Source organism: Ambystoma mexicanum, chromosome 1q (assembly GCF_040938575.1).
Source record: "Ambystoma mexicanum isolate Mex_15411 chromosome 1q, UKY_AmexF1_1, whole genome shotgun sequence".
Taxonomy (NCBI): Eukaryota; Metazoa; Chordata; class Amphibia; order Caudata; family Ambystomatidae; genus Ambystoma; species Ambystoma mexicanum.
Window position 1 is genome coordinate 1,037,687,101 of NC_090922.1, and position 24,943 is coordinate 1,037,712,043.

A 24,943-nucleotide genomic window follows, 5' to 3' on the forward strand; every position below is an offset into this window, starting at 1 on the left:
TTAGAAAAGGTGAGTTGTTCCTGCTGGAACTTCTGTCTCATTTTGGCACTTAGTGCCAAGACTTCTCAAAACCTATTGCCACTTCTGTGAGGGGCAATAGGTGGTGAATGTGGGAGGAATTCCTCCCTGCTCATGGCATCAAGCTGAGTGCTAGGTGTTTCCAGCCCCGGGGTAGAGCCTATATTAGCTTCCACTGACATGTCTATGCCTGTGTGTATGCACGTGTTCCTGTCTGCTGAAGTGTGAAGCCTTGTGACTTACATGACGCTTAAAAGAATTAAAAAGCCACTAGGGCAAAGACCAGAACAACAATTAAATACCGGAAGAGAACCAGCGTTGTGCCGCTTACCCGCCTATGCTGCCCGTAGCCCGTGGCCAGATGGAACACTGAGCGTATAGCTGAAAAAGGCTTCAACATGCTCACTCTGCCACGGATCACATCCGTCAGCCGCCGAACGCTGTTAATGGACGAATGCGTCTCAGGATTATGGGTCTGCAATGCTGGTGGGCTGGTAGGCTGGGATGCTGAGGCTGAGGTGTGGATTCTGCAACGAAGTGGAGAAGGCTGCCAGAGCACTGCAAACATAGCTGCGGTCCTCGATTGCCTCATTGCTTCGCTGCCGAGCTCTCTGCTCTTCCGCCTCTGCAATTTGAGAAATGGACCCTAAACGAGGCGAAGCCACTTCAGGCTGCGCCACCTAGCACGGCCGCTTCTCACATGGCCACCCAAAACTATCAAAAGGTTGGAGTCTCATCACCTGGGACGAACTGCTGGGGGCAAAGTCCTCTCCGGATGTTCTCCTGCTCTGTCCTTAATTTCCTTTCCCTTTCCACCTGCTCCTCGTTGATGACTGCTCGCTCACGCTCGCCCACTTCCAGGATGAGACCCCTTGGACATCGCCGGAAAATTGCCTCAGCCGGCCAAACACCTGTGGTAGTATGCGGGGTGGGATGGTACTCCCTCAGGAATTTGTAGAGGGCCCTCTGCAGACTTTGACCCTGGCCCTGAGCAATCCAGAATACATTGACCTTGTGCAGAGTCCTCATCAGGCGCTCCGCCTCACCATTCGCCCTGGGCCACAGCGGCGTGATCTTCCGGTGGTGGACCCCGTATTCCTCCATCATGTGGGCAAAACTCTCCCCTTGGAAGGGTGCCCCATTGTCAGAGCACAGTACTTGAGGCAGTCCATGGGTGGCGACCATCTTTTCCACCGCCACCGCAATGTTCTCAAAAGCCACAGACTCCACAAACTCCACCTCTGGGTACCTAGACCACTCATCCATGATCATAAGGAAATGAGTGTCTCGGCCTGTGGACTCAAAGTCTACGTGGACGACTTCCCATGGCTTGGTGCCTCGTGGCATGGTCTCGATGACTGTTTCCCTCTGAGCTGTGGAAGCCGGTTGGCACCACACACAAGCCTCCACAAACTCCTTGACTCGCCTCTACAGATCCGGGTACCACACCTTCTGGCGCAGGCGGGCCTTTGTCTTGCCGGTACGCTGATGTCCTTGGTGTGCCAGCTCAATCAGCTGTGAGATCACAAACTGGTCACCCCTGAGAACAGCTCCTCCTTGACCATCCACAGCTGTTCTAATGCTGCCTTAACTTCCTTAGTCACTATGTATCCAAGGACTCCTGCAGAGCAGCAGTCACTTTTCCACAGTCATCAATACTGAAATTTAATAAGTATCTTTTACTTTAAAAAAAAGTGCTTTGAACGGACCATTGCCAGTTTTGAATGGACCATTGCCAGTTGATTTCTACTGGATTTCTACTGGGTGGACTGAAGTTCATTGGGACAGTATTGGCATCTTTCTATAGCGTGGGCCTTTGACTTGGGCAGTATCAGGTCTTGTTTGGAGGGTGCTCCTAATATTTTAAATGGAAAATCAGGAGACGCTTGCTATGTTGCTGCCTACTTTGTGTGTGTGAGTGTGTGTGTTCTGTTTGTGAGCTTACACTACCCATACTTATTCTCTTCTGTGTGTGAAGGCAGCTTATACATTATACAGAGTAACAGCAAAGCTTAACTTACACTTATATTCTGTAATAATGATAATTATTATTATACCACACTTGACTTTATGGTGATATCCTCCTGCTTCTAGGCACACTAGTTTTTGCTAACCAGTTAAATGGTGCTCACTGTTTTGACGCCGGAAAGATTAGAGGCTGAGTTGATTCTGCAGAGGTTCAAATCTATGAGCACAGGCTTGTACATAGATCTCTTAAGCAAGCTCTTAACGCGTTGAGCTGTTTTACGGAATCCGTACTGCACCTGCTTAAGTGCGAGCGTAGTTTGCACTTTTGTTGCTTGCTCTGTACCTTTTAGAGTGTATATAAAGAGTGCCTATTGTATGCCTCATTTTGGATGAGGCATACAATCTGTTTTTATGTGCCTTCCTGCTACTGCTTCCATTGGATTCAGAACAATCACTGTAAGACGCAGTATTAGGCACATGAACGCAAGCATGCACAGGCCGTACCGCGGGTTCCCTGCATAACACAGTATTATGCCAGGAATCCTATCTGATCAGCTGGGATCTCCACCATGCCCAGATGCATGCACAGCAGTGACCAGTAATTCATTTTCCATTCAATTGTTTTTTTTTATCTAGTCTCTGCCACTACAGAAAGGAACCAATCATAGGCAAATAATGTTTGGTGTCATCAAAAAGGGCAGTGCAGCCCACACTGTTATGTTACATCCCTTCTGCAAACAAACACGAACAAACCCATACAGGTGTTCACATCATTAGATCTCGTCAGTGAGCTGTATCATAATGACCCTAGGCAAAGCACGATCTGTACACATACCTAGCCATACCTTTGCACCTCTGGACACATTTGAGAGCCAAAATGTAATTGAAAGTTTCGAATTAATCATATCCACTTGTAAATGGTCTGTCAAATTGTCCATGCTATGGTTTATTAGTTTGCTTGTGTCATTATAGAATGGGAAAAACATATGCAAAACAGCCTTGAACCGACCCCTAACAGGGCAGTCCAGTCAGAACTGATAAATCCCATCCATTCTGCGCTGGAACATATAAGACCCGAACATGTTGGGTCCTTCATGCCCTCATTGGGCATTATCATGGAGTAGGGCTTTGCACCGCAGGCTCAGCATCATTTCAAATGACTTTGAAAGAACCAAAACGTTGTATATGGAAAACTTTAATGCTTGTTCATCCTAATGTTTTACTTTATTTTTTCTGGATTTTCATGTTTCCTTTGTATATTGCATTTCAATTTTATTTTTAATTTTCCACTTTTCTTTATTTCAAAGAATCTGAAAAATACAAAATTCCCAATAAAATCAATCCAAACTGCTATGTATTTGAGGCTACTGGACCAAATTCCAAAATAAAAAAAAACAATCTTTATGCTGAAAACAGATGCAGGACAAACCACGCATGAAAACATTTCAGAGCAAAAAGTGACCCGAAGGTTAGCTACGAAACCTTCCCCGCTCCCTTGAGCTTCATGAGATGAAACACGGGTGCCTTTTCTGACTTTCCCAATTTTCTCTCCCTCCTAAAACCAATAACCCTGAGGAGAGGACCAGATCCCTAATTACGCCCACCTTCAGTTTTGCAATGTAATCTTTACAGGCCTCCCACAAAGCACATTATCAGGCTACAAAGAGTAAAAACCTGAGGGGCCCCAATATGCCTGAGCATCGAGACTCCACAACCCACATGGCCCACCCCAAAGACACTCAATTGACCTGTGTTGGATTACAATATGAAGTTCAAAATTCGATGTAGAAAGCATAGTTCCTTTAATGGTAAAGATCGGCACTACCAACCCCCACTACAGCCCACCAGGAACCTTAGTCCTCTTCATAGCCAGAGAATCTGCCAATCACACATCATTCAGATAAAACATGAATGCCAAAGCCCAAGGGTACAAACAAACCACCAGCTCTTTCACAAAACCCAGGGCAACTGGCTTACTGAAACAATTTGGCAATAACAAATAAAAAGTGACAGTGCCTTCATGATCCTAATTCTTGACATGACACAGTCAACTTAACCTCTTTGTTCATATTAGTTTAGCCAAATAAAACAACTTTAACACCAAAATTGCTTTGCTTACCCAATTCTATGTCTTACAAACCATCCTGAAATGGTCATCAGACAGTTAGGTGCCATCTTAGATAACCACACAAATAAAGTTTTACATAATAAATGCAACCTACAATACCTTAATTTCTACCATCAGTTTCATTTTAGTGTTGTCCAGTTTTCTTCTCAGTTGCTCAATCTCATGTTGTTTTATGGTGGCTTGGATAATCATGTTATTCTAGAAAAGAAGAAAAGAAACAACAGGGAAAGAGTTATACTATGCTTGCTGATGTGTATAAGGTGTACTGATAATTAGCACATATTTAGTATACAAAACATGATTCAACAATTGATCAACAAAACGATTATTGTTGGTATGGTATTGGCTTTGGTATGGTATGGCTTACATATAGCACAAACCCCCTGTTGTTGGAAAGCAACAAAGCTCCGTGAAGCTCTCGGTGATGGCAACTACTGCTACCTGGATGCCCACCATGATACCGATACCTTGACAGCCCTTCATGCTGAATTTGCCTCTTTCTCTCACTCCCCCTCATCTCTCAGAAATGGTGATGTTGGCCTCATGGTCATCAAGGACATATGATCAGCACCCCACCCCCTCACTGATTTCACTCCCTCCTCCTTTGAGCATACCTCAGTCCAACTCCTCACTTCTGCCCCTCTTACTATCCACCTCACCTACCACCCACCAGGAATGCCCAACCTCTTCTGCTCTGATTTTGACCCTGTACTGAATATTCTCTGACCTGATATCCATGCATTCAAATAGGTGACCTCAACCTCTGCAATATGACTAAGGCCTAGTAGCTCCAACTTGGCGTCCCTCTTTTCGACAACTCACAAATCAACCTACATAACTTTCCAACCCACATCTAAAGCAACTGCTCTGCTTCCACAACTGACCCTTCTCCCCTGATGACTACCCCTTTCTATTCTTCCCACATTCTACCATCCCCCTCCCTCACCTATCACCAAATGTAAATTCAAGCATGACTCTACACTTGCTCACTCCACTGAACCCACCTTTACCGAATTCAACTCTGCACCCTCTACCCACTTCAATGTTCACTACCCTACCAGCTCCTTCACACCCTCCAACCCACATCCTTGACCATCGATTGCCCCAGTTAGACAGCTGCTAAGGTCAACAATGTCTTGCTGCATACTCCATTGGTGCAATGACCAACCCCAACCTCTTCTCACTAGCTACAATGACTGACCACAGTTCTCGGCACAGCCAAAACCTCTGATTACACTAATCGTGTTTCCTTTCTCGGCTCACATCCATGACCCTCCAGGCCATGCTCCCCCCTAAACATCACTGCACTATCTCCCCTCACACTGCCAATGCCTTTGCATCCTACTTTACTAAAATTACCAAAATCCACAACCCAGTGTACACCGTTTTATCTCTCCCATGCCCTCCCCATTCTATCCTTTTGCCATCTTCTTCACACTCTCATCTCTATGTCACTCCTCCTTCACCCCTCTCACTGCTCTTCTACCCACCCTTTGGTCTGCAAACCCATTATCTGCTCCAATTGCCCCTTTTGTACCGCAGAATGTTATGGGAATTACACCCGTAATCTCTGGTCACCCCTTCATCTTGTTCAACCAGTCCCCCTCCACTGGTATCTTTCCATCGTGTTGCAAAACAGCCACAGTCATACCTCTCCTAAAGAAAGCAACTGCTGACCCCAACAACTACTCATTCTACAGGCCTGCCTCTATCCTGCCCTACCATTTTTACAATCCTCAAGAGAGTTGTCTTCAAACACATAGCCAACTATCTTGAAATACACTCACTTGCTGAGCTCCATGAGTCAGGATATTTGTCCAAATATTCCATCAAGAATGCGTTCAACCACATTGCCAATTCTTGTACCACTGGCCACCACTCTCACCTCTCCTACATTATCATCCTTTTAGAATGTCCAGCTCTCTTTGACACTGGCTCATCCCTCCCTCCTTCAAAATCTTTCCTTTCTATGCTTCAAAAGCACCATGTGGAGGGGGTGTCCTCCTATCTCTCCAACCGCTCCTGCTCCAGCTCATTGGACACCAGCACCTCATCCCCACCAACGCTTCATGTGGGTGTTCCTCAAGGATCAGTCCTAGGCCCACACCTCTTCACTCTACACACTGACCCTCTCTGCAAACGTATTTCCTCCTTTGGCTTTTAATGTCACCTCTTTGCGGTTGATACTCAGATATTCTTTCCCCTTTCCCTCCTTCCCCACTCCCATTTTTGAATGCATAACCAACTATTATCTGCCACTGTATGGCTCTATGCTGCCTCATGGCAAACTCTTCAAAGACGGAAGTTATCTTTCTCCTTGACTCCAATGCCAACCTCACTATCCCCGCTCTCCTCCCCCCCCACCTCTTCATCCCCTCACCCAAAGTTTGCAACTTTGGAGCTCTTTGACAACAACATGAAACTTTACCAGTGTATGATAGCTACTGCCACCACAGATAGTCAATTTCCCGGAACAGTGCTGAGACTGCAAGAAGTCTCAACATGTGGAGCCACTGCAGAAGTAGAGGAGAAGCCGATGGCTACAGGAAGCAGAAAGGAGACTGACACCAGTCCCTGGAGAGACTGGCGCTGTGCGAGCAAGTCCCAGAAGGTAACAGGAAGGACGTGGGGGTAGTTAAGAGGTCTCAGCTTCAGGCCAGGACAAGAGCTCCAAGGGTCTGGGACCCAAACAAAAGTGAAGAGTGTATCTGAGGAAATCATCCTCGTACCAGTGGTGGGGATAAGAACACTGACCACCAGAGAAGGGTCTGGGACATGAACAAAAGTAAAGAGTGCATCTGAGGAAATATTCCTTGTACCAGTGGCAGGGATGAGACCACTGACCACCAGAGAAGGGTCTGGGACAAGAAGAAAAGTAAAGACTGTATCTGAGGAAATCGTCCTCGTACCAGTGGCGGGGATAAGACCACTGACCACCAGAGAAGGGTCTGGGAAATGAAGAAAAGTAAAGACTGTATTCGAGGAAATCTTCCTCATACCAGTGGTGGGGATAATACCACTGACCACCAGAGAAGGGTCTGAAACCTGAATAAAAGCGAAGAGTGCATCCGAGGAAATCTTCCTCGTACCAGTAACAGGGATAAGTCCCCTAACCAGAAAAGAAGGGTATGTGACCCAAATGCAAGAGACAAGTGCCTCCGTGTACATCTTCCTCGTAGTGTCCGGAACCCTGAGATAAGCAAGACTTGGAACCTTGGGTCTCATCACGATTTGGGCGGTATCCTGGCGGTAAATGCACTGGGATACTGCCCAAAGCTATTCGTGTTACCTCAACTCGGTTGGGCGCAATTTGTGCCGGATCCCGAGTTGCAGTGGCACTGTTAATACCCATTTAGTTTGAGTTCATAGGGTGGTAATAGTGCTGGCAGTAATAGCGCTGGCGGTAATAGCACCGAACATGGACAGAAAGCTGGTGGTAAGCTCAAAGCTGGTGGTAAATCTCCAACTTTCCACCCAAACTGAGGATTTGGCAAAGCGCTAATGCAGCGGTAATAGCATTACCGCTTTTTTTTCAACGCTCTGCCCACCCCGTGATGAGGCCCCTTAATGATTCTATGAAAAGGTGGCAAGGCAATACGCAAGTGAGAAAATAACTCTCAAACACCAGGACGAGGGAGTCATTCTGGTGGGAAATTCAAAGCCAGTCAAGTACGCTGAGGCGTCAGGGGAAGGGAGTCATTCCCCCTGGCATCAACGAGTGCCGATTGACACCAGGAGAAGGGTGCCATTCTTCTGGTATAAAAAGTTGACTGTACAAAGTGCTGGAGTTAACAGCCAGGTGAAGGGAGTCATGCCCCCTGGCATTTGTGTTGAAAGGGACAATTATGGGAACATCACACATACACCAGGAGAAGGGAGCCATTCTCCCAGGGAGAGAGCTTTCTGTGACTGTGGGATTACTGCAGGCTAGGGGAAGGGAGTCATTGCCATTGGTATTGTCTTTGCAAGAAAACATTGAAGGAACACTACCCATACACCAGGAGGAGGGAGTCATTCTCCTGGAGAAAAAACTTTATGTTAGACAATATTAGTTGTAGTTATAGTCAAAGAGTTAGAAGTAGGTTCTGACACAGGATGGTGGATTTTCATTTGGACTGACATTCTGACAGTTCCTTGAGATTTAGTTTGAAGCAGGAAAACCCCTCTTAGAGATAGGGATAGTGAGGGTTTCCTTTACATTAATAAAAGTCTTTAACAACAAACATGCCATCTTTGCGTCAGCTTCCTTCTTCGACACCCTTACAGAGCCAGGATACCCACGATCCCGGTTTTCCTTGCATCATTAACTGCCCTGAAATCAGAAAGACCCGCTGCTGCTGCCGTGAGTATTCTATCGAACTTCAAACCACTGCTGTTTTGCATCCATCGAACGGGCTCAACACTGCATCGCACCAAGCAGAGCATGTCACCCATTAGACTGGATGGAACAACCAGTTTGCTGCTGCAGACAGCTTCATACCTCCCAACATCGACTCAAACCGTTGGAGCATCACATCACTCTTCAGTCCAAACCAGCGGTTAACCAATGTCTCGAATTGACTCGACCTTAGAACCACAGCAAGCCCCTGCTTCAAACCGACTCGACTCCAGTTCACCACTTGAACCAATAACACTTGCTCACATTACCACAAAAGGCAAAGAAGGTGTAGCTCTTTGCTGTGACTGTTTCACCTTTATGATTGGGATCACAGTTGGTTTGTAAGGTTTGGGGGCTGCATAGGCCATGTAGCTTCTTCTCACCTTACTCCTGCATAGCAGAAGTCATTTAGTCACACTGGGTATGCAATTTGACTCCTTTGTACACCTATTATGAAGCCTCTCTGTTCACTTGTACTTCCTATTTCCTTTCCTCATAATGCCCAGATAAATAATGTGAATCTGCTATTAAGGGGCAGGATCAGCAAATGGAAAGTTACAAATATCTAGAAATCTTAAAACGGCACAGATAATCCTCAATTTAGACACATTTTACAGACTCAGCCAGCAGAGCCAGCACAAAGGTTACAGAGATTGTACAAGTTTAGACAGCAGAAAATTTCATAAAAGTTCACACGTCATCTGGCAACCTATTCTTAGTGATTGTCAAGTCTTGCAAAAACTATGATAGAGAGGAGGAAATCCTGCTACAAAGAAATAACTATCATAGCAGCAAACAAGTGCCCTGTAGCACTACGGAATGATGGCATAACATCAGCCACAAGGGACCCACTACAAAATGAATTATTGTATCATTCTGAAATATTTTGGAATTTCAGCAATGTCTGAAAGCATTGGCTATCATCTTATCCCAGTACGTGCATTAGCGTTGTCCCAAAGTAACAAAACTTAATTTTCTTAAATTTGTCCCAATCAAACATTTTGTCCCCAATCATCACCTTGTCATTTTCTGGTAATAGATGGTTTTAGTCCCAACCTACCAGTTTATGGTTTAGCAAATAAATGCATTTTGCCACCAAACAACATGGTTACAGATTCTGCCATAAATACCTCAATACCGACCCTTCCCAAACAAGCAAACAGACTGAACCCTAACGGCATGCTGGAAATAAAACAGGAGGAACAAATATCTATTAAAAGGAACATCATTTCCTTTCCATTTTTCACTGTTCGCCCAGACCATGTTACAGCAGTAGTTCAACAGATGAATCCTACTTTCTGTCCTCGTGATCCTTGTCCTTTTATAGTAAGACAACGTAGTGATGCACTGGCACCTTTTGTTGCATGTTGTTTACATACAACAGAATACTGCACAAACTCAAAGGTATATGAATCCTTCTATTAATCCATCTCAGTTTTCTAACTCTAGACCTATAGCCAATGTTCATTTTTTATTAAAATAATGAAGCAATATTACCCGAGCTAATACCCCGGCCAGTTAGAAGTCTGAGCGAAGCAAGGGCTTTAACAATAGCCTGGGGCATTACCCACCCCGGTAATGCTCTCCCTGCAAGGGTAATATTGCTATTAGTACGCCAGCACATTGTGCCGGGGTAAAAATAGTGTGTTTTTTTAAGTTGAGAAACTACCTGTTTGCCGTTTCTCAACTTTAAAACTACTAAATAAAATGGCAGCCATGGATCAGGAAGAAGGGAGCTACATGTAGTTGCACTTTGGGTACACGCCGGGAACACTACTGTTCCCGATGTAGGAGAGGAGAAGGCACAGCAGGTAAGTGGTCCAGGGGTGGCTAAACATGCGGAAAAGGGGTTTGAGGACACGGGGCGCAGGGGAGCACTTACCTGTTAGCCGGCTAGGGAAGATGGTGGCATCCAGCTCCGTGGAACCTCAGAGCAGGGGCTTTGCCATGTGGTAAAGGCCACGTTCTGCGCCTCCTCATTCGCTGGGAGGCTGAAGCCAGGCCCCGCTAAGTACTAATGTAGAATAATGCTACCAGCCAATTGCAGTTGTATTTCTAAAGTACATCAAATTTTAGGAGAGTTATAATCTGGCTTCAGACTTAATTGCAGCAGAGAATTGGCTTAATTAGATATTAGGACATATTGCTGCAGTTACTGGTTAAAGGGCAAGAAGGAATGCTTATGCTTTTGGACCTCACTGCATTTTACACCCTTGATCACTGAACACTCCTCTTAGGATTGATGGAGGTGGCTGGCGTGTCACATAGAGCAGTGGGTTGGAATTGTGCTTTTTTTAGCGATCGGATCAGTAAATTATGCTTAGGATCGTATTCAAATGTTGTTACTCAGATGTAAGTTGGAGCACCAAAGGGAGTGTGTGTTTTAATATGTATATCGGGCCCTTCCATGATATGTTGTTGGCCCATGGTGTAGCTCTTCATAACTAAGCCGATGGCACCCAGTTGGTTTTCAGCCTTCAGGATTCATTTTATTTTTTATCTAATTGCAAAATATATGTGGGAATATTGGCTCCATTTAGATCCCTATAAAGACAGAAATTCTTCAGGCATCCAGAAGATCATCTTTACAAACCGCTTCTGCCTCATTCAAGAGTCTGAACTTGAAAGGGAACACATTTTTGGCATGAGATAAAGTAAAAATATTAGTAGAAATATTTGATTTCAATTGGACTAGGTCTAAAAATGCAAATCAGATATCCACCAGCACTCTGTACCATCTGTAATGCGTGTGCAAAAATGAGCTAGAAAATATGGTGCCGATTCGCTGCCATTTTGGACATTCACTTCCATAACCACAATGGAAGTCTACGTTTCTGTGAGCTCAACTAGCAGACATGAGTTCTGCCACTTTCACAATGTGTATATTTGGAAGCGGATGAGCTCATTATGGAGGATAGTTGGTGCATTGTTCAATCAAGGACCTGCCAAGAAGGGAGTCGGAATTGTGCAGGTGCAATGATAAGGGGTGCTGGGAATGAGGGCGCAGGAGGCGAGCTGGGTTTCTCCACTATTAACTGGATTTTCCCACTCTGTGCCCCCATGCTTGCTGTCTGTCCATCGGCTGGGGACGGTTGTCAACCTACGGTGGTCAGGGATTGTTCCCCAAAAGAGAAGGGGTATCCAGCTAGTAGAATCAGAATTGGAACCCCGGGTGATGAAGTCTCGCTGAGAGGGAGGATGCTCCGCTCCAGACCCCGTTAGCACGTGTGATCTCTCTGCTTACCTGCCTCGTGACTGCGTAGTGTTGTGGTGGCCGAGATGAGGTTTTCTCCTTCAACTCCACTAACAGTGATGTAACATCTTAATTTACAGAGTGGTGTGTATGTTTATATTCTATGTGAATAACGGGACTGTGAAGAGACCGTTATATTCTAACTATTGGTCTAAGTGTGGGTTATTTCCTCCCTGAGTCCAAGAGCCTTTGGTCTGTGTGGTCTGCTAAGTGGTTTCTAGGGTAACTACACACAACAAAAGCAAATCATTTTGGCACTGTGAGCAGGATCTTTGTGCTGTTGTTGATGCCAAAGAACCCGATGAACTTTGAGCTTGGACTCAGACAGGCAATTCTCTTCTTGTGATCAGAAAGAAAGTGAGTGTGTTGAGGTATTGTTGATAGGGGACGTGAAATATTCAGTGACACCATGAGTTCACTATTTAGGACAAAAGGAAGCTCTGCAGACAGTGACTGTCCTGAGGTGACGATCCAAGGGTGGACAAACAGTCCATAGGATAAATGTCACAGACTTGGGCATGTGCCACAGGTTTGAGTGAGAACTGGGATACTAGTTTAGGAGAGGCGAGTCCGGCCGAAGTGGCGGGGTGCCTGCAACAGGTGCCCGTAGAAAAGGGGAAGGAGTGTTCCGCCGTAGGTAGACATGGGTGGATTTTGTTGCATGCATTTAGAAGGATACACTAACAGAATGTAGAGTTGCAGGTGCATGTTTTGAGATTGGAAAATGAGCTGGCTGCTGAGAAAGATATAGTGTTAATGCAGCAGCTTCAAATTAAGTTGTATCATGAAAAGGCTGATAAATATCAAGCAGTAGACGAGCGAGCTGCTGTGAGAGTTGCTCGATATGAATATCAAAAGAGAAGAGGGAGGGTGAACACCCGAAAGGTGGCAACAGTAATTGGCTCCGCAAGGGATGACTAGGACTCCGACCAATGGGACAGAGAGGTTTTTGACAGTACCAGCTCAGAGAATGGGTCGGACTAGGAAGCGCCATCTAAACTAGAACCAGGCCGAAAAGAACTGACTGTTAAACCAGTAATGCGCAGGCGAGTTGGGCCAAATCCAAATAATCCGGGAGGTGGTTTACTGGATATGACACCATTAGAGGATTACTCTCAGCAGGAGGTTGGGGAGATAATCAAGCGATTGAAACAGAGGGCTGGTGAGCCTCTGTTGACATGGATGGTTTGATTATTTGATGGAGGTGCGGCGGATTTGCTTGTGGACATGCTGATGCTGCAAGGTTTCTGCCATTCTCACAGGAAACACGTATTCAGGAGACTTTGCGTGCAGGACCATCTCATGATCAGGATGGGAGAGAACCGCAAGTGTTGCTCTGACAGTTAGCTGCACGAGGGTGCAATCGCAAGAATCCAATGGCATTAGACTGGCCCAGTGAGTTGAAAAAAATTGTACACATTGAGAGGCGATTCAGAGGCTGAGAGAGCATGCCATGAAAGAAGCCATTCATGTTGAGACCCCCCCAAACATATGGGGGTAGTAGCATGATCGATCTCATCCCGGAATACCATTATTCGAACTGCTCCTCTGGCTTACAAAAATGTCATTATGACTTTGCTGGTGGGGATGACAGGTAAAATAAGGGATGAGGTGGTGGATGCTATCAGGCAGTTGGCTGATCTAGGGGAATGGGATAAGGCAGAGGACAGACCTCATGAAAGAGAGAGAGAGAAAGAGAGAGAGAGAGAGAGAGAGGGGCAATAGCCGAGATTCCCGAGTATCCAGAAAGGATATGTTTTTGGCACTACTAAAATATGGAGTATCGCAGGAAGACATTGCTGGGATCGTAACCACAGAAATGTATCAGCTCTATAAAAATAGAAGACGAGAAGGAAAGGTGCGGTACAAGCAAGTGAAAAAACAAGATGTCAATAAGTCCAGTGGGGGAAAGGTTCGTACCGCACCACCTGAGGAGGAGGCAGATGAGGAGTTCTTGGGTACGTCTGTACCACATCAGCCGACTATGCTGAGTTATGGAAGGTTGTGAGCACAATGTTGGAGACCTAGTCCAAATACGCGCATTCAAAATATGAATAGGATTGTGGTCAAACTACGGTAGCGGCTGCCCGACCTAAGGTAGACAGACGGCCTCATGTGAATGTGAAACTATTTACGCAATCAGGAAATACACAAGATGTTTGCTCCTTAATTGATACCGGGGCCGAGGCCTGATTGATTCATGGGAATCCCTCAAGCTTTAATGCTAAGTATTTCACCATTACGGGCCTGGGAGGTAAAGAGACTCCTACGATCCAAACCAGAGTTGACATGAAAATTGGTAATTTAAAAAGGAATAAATATCAAGTGCTGATTGTTCCCATACCAGAATACATCAGTGGCTTTGATATTCTGGAGGGGTTGACACTCGGATTAGAAGGTAAAACCTGTCAATTTGGGGTGAGTGCATTGACGTGTACTCCTGTCCTTGTACGAACATCGAAAATGCCCCGTACAGGTTCCCTTAGCCACAAAACAAGTATATGTGGCCAGAAGGAGATTTCAGACTCCATTAAAGGATATTTTGAAGCAGGTGTGCTACTACCTGTGACTACGGCTTGGAACAATCCAGTCTGGCTGGTTAAAAAGCCGGATGGAAGCTATAGGATGACTGCGGATTATCATGAGTTGAATAAGTACATTCCTCCGTAAATCCCTGCAGTTCCAGATGCGGTTACCTTTATTAAGAATGTGCAAAAGTTCAAAGGAACCTGGTATGCAGTAATATATCTGACAAATGCATTTTTCACAGTACCAACTGCGGAGAATGCCAAGAGCAGTTTGCATTCTCTTGGAATGTGAGGCAGTATACATCTCATCGTTTTCTCATGGGGTACATGCATAGTCCAACCATCTGTCACCGGCTTGTTTTAGAATACTTAAATAAGATTCTGTGCAAACCTGATGTGCAAATTTTGCACTATGTTGTTGACATCTTGATACAGGGAAAAGATGAGCAGAGCGTGCGGATGCACCTAGACCTCATCACTGAGGGACTGAGAAAGGAAGGATAGTAAATTAATGAGTTCTCCACACCTATGAATAAGAAACAAGCTTAACAGTTCATAGGTCTGTTTGGGTTCTGGAGACAGCATATACCACATCTGGGGCAGATTTTTGCACCCCTTTACAAGGTGGCACGCAATAAATGTCACTTTGAGTTGGGAGAGGAACAAGAAAAAGCAATTGAATTAGCAAAAGATACCATACAGGGAGTGCTTGATTTAGGACCATTGAGGGCAGGGGAAGTGGAGTTGAATGTGTCAGTACAAGAAAACTACGCAAAACAGGCCTGGAAGCGTGTCCCTTTAGGATTCTGGAGTCATAAATTGCACGAAGCAGATGACCGATATACTCCTTTTGAAAAAACAGTTATTGGCATGCTATTGGGCTTTTGTGGATACAGAGCAAATGACGGTGGGTAGTGATTTATTGATACGACCGGAAATTCTGATTATGCAATGTTAACTGAACTCTCCTAAGATACATTTAATAGGGCATGCACAAGAGGCAAGCTTCATTAAATGGAAATGGTACAATCAAAATTGTGCCAAAACAGGGAAAAGGAGAGTTTCAAAATTGCATGAGCAAGTGGTTGGTATTTGATTGGTCGTTTTCGAAACCTTCAGAGGAGGCTGAGGTGAGGAAGTCTCCTGTGAAATGTGGAGTCCCGTATGGAGAGTTGACGAGTGAACAAACTGAGCATCCATGGTTCACTGATGGTTCGGCCAAATAAGTGGGCACCGAGCAACACTGGAAAGCTTTGGCATATGATCCCAAAATGAAGAAAATATTCACCACATCAGGGAAAAGGGAAGAGTTGTCAATTTGCAGAACTGTATGCAGTATATCAGTCATTAAAGCAGGAGACACCTGGTTGTTGTTATGTATACACCGACTCCTGGTCAGTGGCAAATGGGCTAGCTGTCTGGCTGCCAACATGGCAAAATGATGGATGAAAGATTCATGCTAAAGTGGTGTGGGGAAAAGAGTTGTGGCAAGACATTGCTGAGATGTTGATGCATAGTACAGTGACTGTGTATCATGTAGATGCCCATTGTACAACCGACTCATTGGAACGTTGGTTCAATTCTGTTGCAGAGGTCCATGCTAAAATTTCAGTCATAGACACAAAGTCTGATGAAGATGATCTTGCTAAGTGGGCACACCAGAAAAGTGGGCATCTCGGAGAAAAGGCTGCTATCAGGTGGGCACAAGATCAAGGAATTAGCCTTCCGTTGGGGATTGTGAAAACTGTGATTTTACAATGCCCAGTGTGCCAACATCACAAGCAAAGGTCTATCCCACATATCATTCAGGGTACACTGAAAAGGGGCACATTGCCTGGAGAAATCTGGCAGATCGATTATATCGGTCCCATGCCAATTAGCAGAGGATGTCAATACACGTGCACTATTGTGGACACATATTCCGGATATTTGATGGTGATGCCATGCAAGAGAGCTACCCAGTTGAATACTATTACAAGTGGCATTGTACTATGGAATACCTTTACAAATTCAAAGTGACAATGGGTCACATTTTAAAGGAAAACTGATTCAAGACTATTGTCAAGAGAGGGGGGTTGAATGGATTTGTCACATCCCCCATCTTCCCGAGGCTTTGGGATTAATTGAGAGAATGAATGGCTTGTTGAAAGAACAGTTGCAGAAAACTGGTGAAGGCAGTCTGAAAGGGTGGCGTGAACGAGTTCTGGATGAAGTATAAGTGCTTAATAACAGAACAATTGCTAATGGAGAGACCCCATTGCTGCGCATGTTAACGCCAATATTGCAAATGAAACCGAATAGGGTAGTTGAAACCTTGGTGTATTGGGAAATGTTACCTGGAGCACTAGCTCCTTATCCAGCCACACCAGCGTATGCAGGGGTTGATTTGCATGCAAGGGAGGAAATTAGACTGGAACCAAGAGGAATTGATGTAATTGACACAGGAATCGGAGTACAAATTCCATCAGAGCATAGGGGATTAATTGCCCCTAGATCTGGGTTAGCCTTAAGAGGGATCCAGGTATTGGGAGGGATCGTTGATGCTGACTATCAAGGGGAAGTAAAGGTGATTCTGATTAACAATGGAGAGAACATGCTACCCATCCATAAGGGTGATAGGGTGGTGCAGTTAATCAAACACTGTACAGGTAAAAATGTCTATGGTAAAGAAGGGAGAGCCACCCACTGTGATAACTACACGTCGGGATAGAGGTTTTGAATCATCAGACAAAATGGTTCTGTGAGTGAAAATCTGGGTCGAGAAACCTAGTTGCCCGCTGGTTCCAGCAGATGTAATTGCAGCAGGAGAGGACCAAGTGGTTCTTGTGATGGAACCAGGGCAGAGGCAGTGGAGTCATGTTCCCGCTGACAAATGTTATTTACCCAAGTGATGTACTCCACTGATATCTTGTTCTTTTTTGTCATTTTGTTTTCAGACCCTGGTTGTGGGGTTTGCGCTTGTTGATGTGTCTAGAGTGCATTCGGGCGGGTCCAGGGACATGCAAGAAACGGTGGCAAGTGTCTCCATGTTCCAGCTGAATTCAACGATCTGGACGACGAATGACGATGTTGATGTTATTACTCTGCCTGCTGCCAGTTTCGCTGCAGGGTATCATGGCTCCTGGAGGAAACATTGTGGGCATGATGTTTTGCAACCTTCTGCAGTTTCCATGTCTTTTGTTTGGCATGGCTATGCCGCCATTGTGGATCAACCTGAGAATATATGGGTCTTCCTGGACCGTCGCGTGCTAAACATCTCACATTTCTGTTTGGCTGATGTTCACGATGCTACGAATTTGATTTCAACGTGCCTCGTGGCTGTGCCCATGTCGGCCCCCGTGTTGCAGCTCGTTTCTGGAGTACTGCATAATGACTCCCTCGTAGAGGATTCGGATGTCAGGAGTTATTTTTCTGCCTATGAGTACTGCCGATTTTGCCCTGACACTGATCGCAAATGGAGAAACATGACTCACATTATTACCTACAATATTGCTCCTGCTGATGTGTGCTATCTAATGACTTGTGATCCTCGGCACATTGGCAAGTGTCGACAACTAGACCTGACTGGTGCACAGAGCAGCACTGATTTTGAAAAACTTTTATGTACCCAATCTATATCTATGTGTATTGATGTATCTAATAATATGTTTTGCAATTTCACTGTTTTGGCAGCCAATCACATTCGATATGTTAAGCTCCCTACTGCTTGACTGTTTTCCTGTGGTAACAGTACCTACTCATATATTCCTGCTAGCATTTTTGTTGGCCCTCGCGACTTAACACGCCTTAGCTTAATGATGTTTCCTTTGCAGCCTGCTGTTCGCTGCTTTACGCAGGCTGTTCACCATATTGGTTTATCTCCTGATTGTGACTCTAATGTGTGATTGATGTCTGAAGCTGAAGTGTTAGCACTAGCCATTTCTTTGGTGGGGGTGTTCGGGTTAGCTACTGCGGGCTATAAATCCTTAATTAAAGTGGCTTTTGTGGTAATGAAAGGGCTTAATGAAACCTCTCAAGCTTTAACTGAGCTGCTGTTAGACAACAAACATTTTAGGAAAGCTATTTTTCAGAACAGGGCTGCTATTGATTATTTGTTTTTCAAACACAACTTAGGTTGCAATGCCGTTGAAGGGATGTGTTGTTTTAATTTAGAGGATTGTTCCCGTTGCATCGAAAAGCATATTGGTGGTTTAAAGGACTTAATTTCCCAAGTCACTCAAGATCAGGGCGGGAGCTGGTGGGATCAAATATTTTCATGGTTTTCAGGGGCATTGTGTTATATTTTTGTTTGGATTTTTGCTGTATTAATGGTTCTTATTATTTGCTGTTGTTGTATTTCCTGTATCCAAAATGTATTGGGTATGTTTAGTCAGTGGCAAAGACCAGCTTTTCATCAATTGGGATAAGGAAATTGATTGTCCAAAGGTGGAGTGTAATGCGTGTGCAAAAATTAGCTGAAAAACATGGTGCCGATGCGGAGCCATTTTGGACATTCACTTCCATAACGACAATGGAAGTCTACGTTTCTGTGAGCACAATTAGCAGACATGAGTTCTGCCACAGTTGCGATGTGTATATTTGTAAGAGGATGAGCTCATTATGGAGGATAGTTGGTGCATTGTTCAATCAAGGACGCGCCAAGAAGGGAGTCAAAATTGTGCAGGTGCAGTGATAAGCGGTGCTGGGAACGAGCGTGCAGGAGGCGAGGTGGATTTTTCCACTATTCGTCCACTCCGTGGCCCCATGCTTGCTATCTGTCCTTCAGCCGGGGATTGTTGGCAACCTACGGTGGGCTGGGATTGTTCCCCATAAGAGAAGGGGTATCCAGGTGGCAGAATCAGAATCAGAACCCCGGGTGATAAAGTCTTGCTGAGAGGGAGGACGCTCTGCTCCAGACCGCGTTAGCACGTGTAATCTCTCTGCCTACCTAACTCGGGACAGGGAAATGTCGTGGTGGCCGAGATTAGGTTTTCTCCTTCAACTCCATTAACGGTGATGTAACATCTCTATTCTTACTTATCTTCTGTGTATGTCTTTGTATAATCAACCCTATTCATTTACAGAGTTGTGTGTATGTTTATATTCTATGTGAGTAAAGGGACTGTAAAGAGCCGAATATATTCTGACTACTGGTCTAAGTGTGGGTTATTGCCTCCCTGAGTCCAAGAAATGTTGGTCTGTGTGGTCTGGTAAGTGGTTCATAGGGTAACTACACACAACAAAAGCAAAACAGTGACTATTTTGGATGCAGGTGCGGCCAGGAAATATGAGGCAGCTCTGGCGAAACTTGAAAAACATTTTGGGAACAAAACAAATGTTGTTCTAGAAAGGTACTGAGGCAGTGTGTGTACAGCTATGTTGCAGCTTTGAGAGGACTGATTGCCACTTGCAAATTTACAGGCGTTGCTGACTACTACCAGAGAGATCAACTAATGCTCCATACTACTAATAGCCACATCCAACAAAAGTTATGGCAGGCAAAGGATACTACAATAGAGCAGGCCATTGAAAAAGCTAGGACAATGAAATTCGGGGGAGAGTGTATGAAAGAAGTCCAGCATGACTCCACTGCTCAGGAAGTAAAAATGATAGAGGATTTAGGAGACGGTCAAGAAAGGATCAGTGTCTGTGCCACGACATAAGTTGAATCTGTGACAAGCCTGTTGCTAGAAGTGTAGTAGGGGCTGGTTGCTCTACCCAAGGAACAAGTCCACAATGGAAGTGTCATACGTGTGGGTGCACAAGACACCCGAATGGTGATAAAGACTGTCCGGCCGCTGCTGTGTTTCCGGTGCGGCATGGTCGGGCACTATGGCAGAGTGGGCAAGAATGCCAAGGGAGGAACAGCATTAGAGCGCTTGAAGAAATAGCGGGTCTAGCAGCCTCCTCATGATCTCAGATTTAGAGAATGATGACCCTGTCCACATACTTACCATTAACTCTCAAGGAAGGAGGGGACTGTGGGTGCGCATGGATATAGTGACATTCCTTTGGATATAATGGTGGATACTGCTTCACCGTACACTGCGGTAGATGCCTGCATATTTGTGCACAAATCAAAAGGACAACTACATGAGTTAAGACTCACTCACATAAGGGCCACAGAGTATGGCCAGAGTCCTATCATAATATGGGCTATAAATAGGTCAACCTCAAGTTCAAAGATAGGGATGTTTTCTGCAAAATATATGTGACGGAGAACGGATCATCAGTATTAGGATGGGAAGATCAAGCTGCTCTACAGATCAAAATACACCCATGTCTGGCAAAGCCTATACTGTGTGTTACAAGCAGGGTTTAGTGAAGACGTTTCCCTTGTGTTCAACAGCAAAATAGGCATGCTTAAAGGATTCAGGCATCGAATTGTGTTTAAGAGAGGAGCGAAGCCAGTAATACACAAGGTTAGGAACATACCTATTGTCACTAGGGATGCCTTGGAACAGGAGTTAGGAAAATTGTGTAAACATGACATCATTGAGTCATCAGAGTGGCTAGCTCCTATAGTAATTGTGCGTAAGGGTGACACTTCCAGAAGGATGTGTGTAGACTGCAGAGATCTACATTCCAACATCTGGGTTGATAGGCATGCACTGCCCAACATAAATGAGATGCTGACCACTATGAAGCCCACAAAGTAATTCACAGCCTTGGACCCATCATCAGCCTACCACCAGATTGTTCTAGAATCTAGATGATGATTTGAGACACCTCACTTTGTTTGTCACACGATTAGGAGCATTCAGATACAAACGCATGCCCTTTGGATTGGCTTCCGCAGTCAGAGTCTTTCAGAGACTAATGCAACAGCTATTTTCCGGTCTGACAGGAGTTTATTATTTTCAAGATGATATGCTTTTAGTGTCCAGGACGGAAGAAGATCATGATGCAAAACCCTTCGGTGTTTTACAAGTTATACAAGAAAAAAGGCTCAATTTGAAGATTGACAAGTGCAGGATTAAAGTAAATGAAGTAACATATCTGGGGCATGTGATCAATTGAGAAGGGATTAAACCCAAAAAGAAACTAGTTGAGACAATATCGAATATGCAAGCTCTTGTCAGCAAAGATCAGTTGCAGTACTTTTTGGGGATGGCGGAGTACTACTCAAAATGTATTCTATATTTCACGGACAAGACGCTACACATGAAGGGATTGATGGAGAAATGTGTAAAGTTCAACTGGTGGCAACAATGTCAGAGTGAATTAGAAGATATCAGGAGAGCTGTCAATAAGGCACCTACTCTCAGTATGTTCAGTGCCATTGCCAGCAGTGTCATCACACTAGACGGCAGCAATGTGGGCCTGGGAGGAGTGCTGGAGCAGGTTCAAGAAGGTGCAGTAGTTACAATTGCATTCGCCTCTCGAGTGTTGAAAGATGCAGAGGTAAATTACTCAGCCATTGAAAAGGAAGCTTTAGGGGTGAAATGGATTTTAGAACATTTCAGAACACTTATCTGGGGACTGCCTGTAACAATTCGGTTTGACCATAAGCACCTAAAACACATTAGGAGTTCCAAATGTCCACACTTGGCGTCCCCAGAATATAGAGATGGATGATAGACATTATGGAGCACAATGCTAGCATTGTGTATACTCCGGGTATAGGGAATGTGATAGCAGACAATTTTTCTAGACTTCTGTGGGCCAGGAACTGGGGAGCCAAGCGATGGAGACAAGGGTGAATATATATTTTCACAGATTCAGCCAGAGATTGCAAAAGATGATTGGATCAAAGCATCAGCTGAAGATCCAGAGCAAGAATCATTACGCTTGGCTATTCGTGAGGGATGCAACAAGATAGGAGATGGCCTTACAAAATATGCCCAAGTACAAGATGAGATTGTGGACAAGTCACAAAGGGCTTGAGAGAGAAGATACTGGGTATTGCTCATGAAGGCCACCTGGGGCGGAGTCTCACCAAGAGACGGTTGAGAGAGATGTACTGGTGGCCAGGAAAGCTGAGCGACGTGACAGAGCTTGTAAAAAATTGCCAAGCCTGTGCCATTAGCGACAAGATAAAAAAAAGTCTAATGTAAGGCCGCTACAACAAATACAGGTCCAAGATTGTGTTTGGAAGAAACTGGCTATTGACATTGCAGGACCTTTTGAAACCTTGAAGGCATACAAGGTCTACATAGTTGTGCTAATGGATTGCACTTCCAAGTGGGTGGAATGAGGCGTAGTGCAGGACTCTGTGACATCTCAGAAGATGATCATGTTTTTAGAAGCTATCTTTAGTAACAAGGGAGATCCTGTGGAGATCATTACTGACAATGGGGCATAATTCATGTCTGAAGAGATGCAAAGATTCCTGAAGGATAGAGGGATCCTACAAAGAATATTATGATCGCACCAGAGGCAACGATGGTGAATTGTTCAAGGAAGGGGTGTTGGTCATAGTGAAAAAACCAGGAAAGTGCTCAAGAGTTTGTCCAAATATGGGAGCCCACGGAGAAAGAAGAGAAGAATGTGGTACTGAACAATGGAAATAAGGGGTCTTTTGATGCTGTTGTTGCATGTACCACCAATGCGAGAGATGTTTCAAGCAGTGACCTGTCATCTGATGAGACTGCTTCAAATGGGTCTGGTTTTGGCCCTAATCTCATGGATCTGTCCGCCAAGAAGAGGAAGATCACCCTGAATTTGAGAGATGATTTTGTTTATTACTGATCATAGAGATGACTTTGTTTATTCTGATTCTGTTGTGTACGTTTGATCCCGTTCTTTCCTTTCCTCACCATTGTCATTCTTTCTTTCTTCCTCCTTTCTGTATGTTGGACATCTCTCCTGTTCCTTTCCACTTACCCGTTTCCTTCCTTTCCCCCTCCTTTGGGTTTTTTTCCTTTGTTCCTTTCCATTTGCTTGTTTCCTTCCTTCTCCCCCCCTTTGGGTTGCTTTCTTTATTCTTTATTTGCTACGATTGGGCTGTGTTTTGAACTGATCTCCTGTATTATAGTAGAGTTGCCCAGGGTTCGGGATATGGGAGAGCAGTTAGGCAATGAGCACCAGCAACACTATTGCAGCTGTGTCTCAGGGTCTTTTGTCTTAATAAACGTACCTTCTTCAAGCCCTTCTTGCCACATGCCTTTTCTGTTTTTACAACACAACACAGGCTTTCAGCCTTTTCTTCCTATAAACCCTCCCTGAGAAGGGACTGGGTTTCTTGTTATCCTGCCTTTATTGTCAGGGCAGGAGTCTCCGTTTTCTCTGCTTTCTCAGTGGTTATGGTTTCAGCCTTTCTTTCTCAGCTTTCTTGTTGGTCTCGGATTCACTTTCCTGTTTCTTTACGTTCTCATTGATCAGGGTTTCAGTTTGTTCTTTTGCTGCATTCCCATAAATTAGCTTTCATATTTTTCTTCTTTCTCCTTTGTCAGGGTTTCAGTTTCCTCTTTCTCTAGTCAGTGTTTTAGTCTCTTCTCTCTATCTATCTTCATTCACTTTCTCTTCTCTTTTCCTTTAGGCAGCCTAATTTCTTGAGCATGTATTCTTGTGTCCCTTTTGCCTCTCTCTCACTTTCCCTCTGAGGGCATTAATCTCAATTGCAAGGTCACAATGTTACCTTTTTTCATTTCTTCCCCTTTCCAACCTCAAACTTCTCTCTTTCCCCGTCTTGAATTTCTATTGTGCTTTCCTGGCCATTCAGGCATAATGTTCCTCTCTCCTGTTTCCCTCTTTTTTCAACCACCTCACAGTCTCTTTATTGTCTTCCTTTTACTTGCTCTTTGCTTTTAACTATCCCTCTCAGTGACCCAACTTACCCCTCTGTGACGTGTTGCAACAACCGTCTTTTCCTATTCCCTTACTTACCCTCTCATGTTATTGTGCCTACAACCTCTCTTCTGTACCCCCATCTCTTCTTCCTCTTAGGTCCTCATCAACTTCTCCCCTTGTCGCACCTAGAAGCACTTGTCATTCTTCCTCTGATGCTCCTTGCTCTTTTCGGCTTTTCTCTGAACTCCTCCATTCCACTATCTTCCTCAGGTGAGACTGTTTCAGTGTCTTTCTCAGGTCTTCAGGTCTTAATATCTGGAGCTCTTCCTCCTGGTCTCAGGGTTCCACTTTCTTACTCAATGTTCCTACCTCCTCCTCCTGGACCATTCTTCTTACTGGTCTCTCTACCTACCCTCCTCTTGGTTGCTGCTCCAACCTCCTCATCATGTCTTGGTTCTTAACTTCCTTTCTTCCTATTGTCACGTTTGCCACCAGATCTTTCTGGCACCACCGTCTTCTGTGTACTCTTCTCTCTTGACTTTGTGAGCTCCCACCACCTCTTTCCTTCCACCCTCCTCCTCTGATGCTGCCAGTTCTATAGCTGCCACAAAACATTATTATTTTTTTTTATTGAATTTGTTGAATTTAATCAACCTTACAATAATAAAAATGTATACGTCATAAATATTTTCACAATAAAAAATATCAATAACATAACAGTCAATCAACTGCATAATTCTGTTCATACATTTGAAGGATCAGTTAAAAGAAGAGAAAAGAAAGGAATAAACTAATATCAACATATTTGCATTCATGATCTTTACATATATATACTTGTAATTCATTCCTGGTACATTCATAGTTCATGGCTTGTTGGTAAGTGTATCTTCACATGCATTTACAGTCAATAATGATACACTTATTTTCAGTAGGTCAGTCAAGACATAATGTATATCCGC

The 24,943-nt window shown here is 44.5% G+C and overlaps 1 protein-coding gene across 1 annotated transcript in view; it reads right to left on the bottom strand.

Annotated features, from left to right (window-relative positions):
• The window catches only part of SPATA1 (spermatogenesis associated 1), a 479,533-nt gene that overhangs the window by 20,849 nt on the left and 433,741 nt on the right, over nucleotides 1-24,943 (bottom strand). Inside the window, exon 11 of the mRNA XM_069641723.1 lies at nucleotides 4,214-4,312. Within this exon, the coding sequence (XP_069497824.1) occupies nucleotides 4,214-4,312 (99 nt within the window). The remainder of the gene's footprint in view (nucleotides 1-4,213; nucleotides 4,313-24,943) is intronic.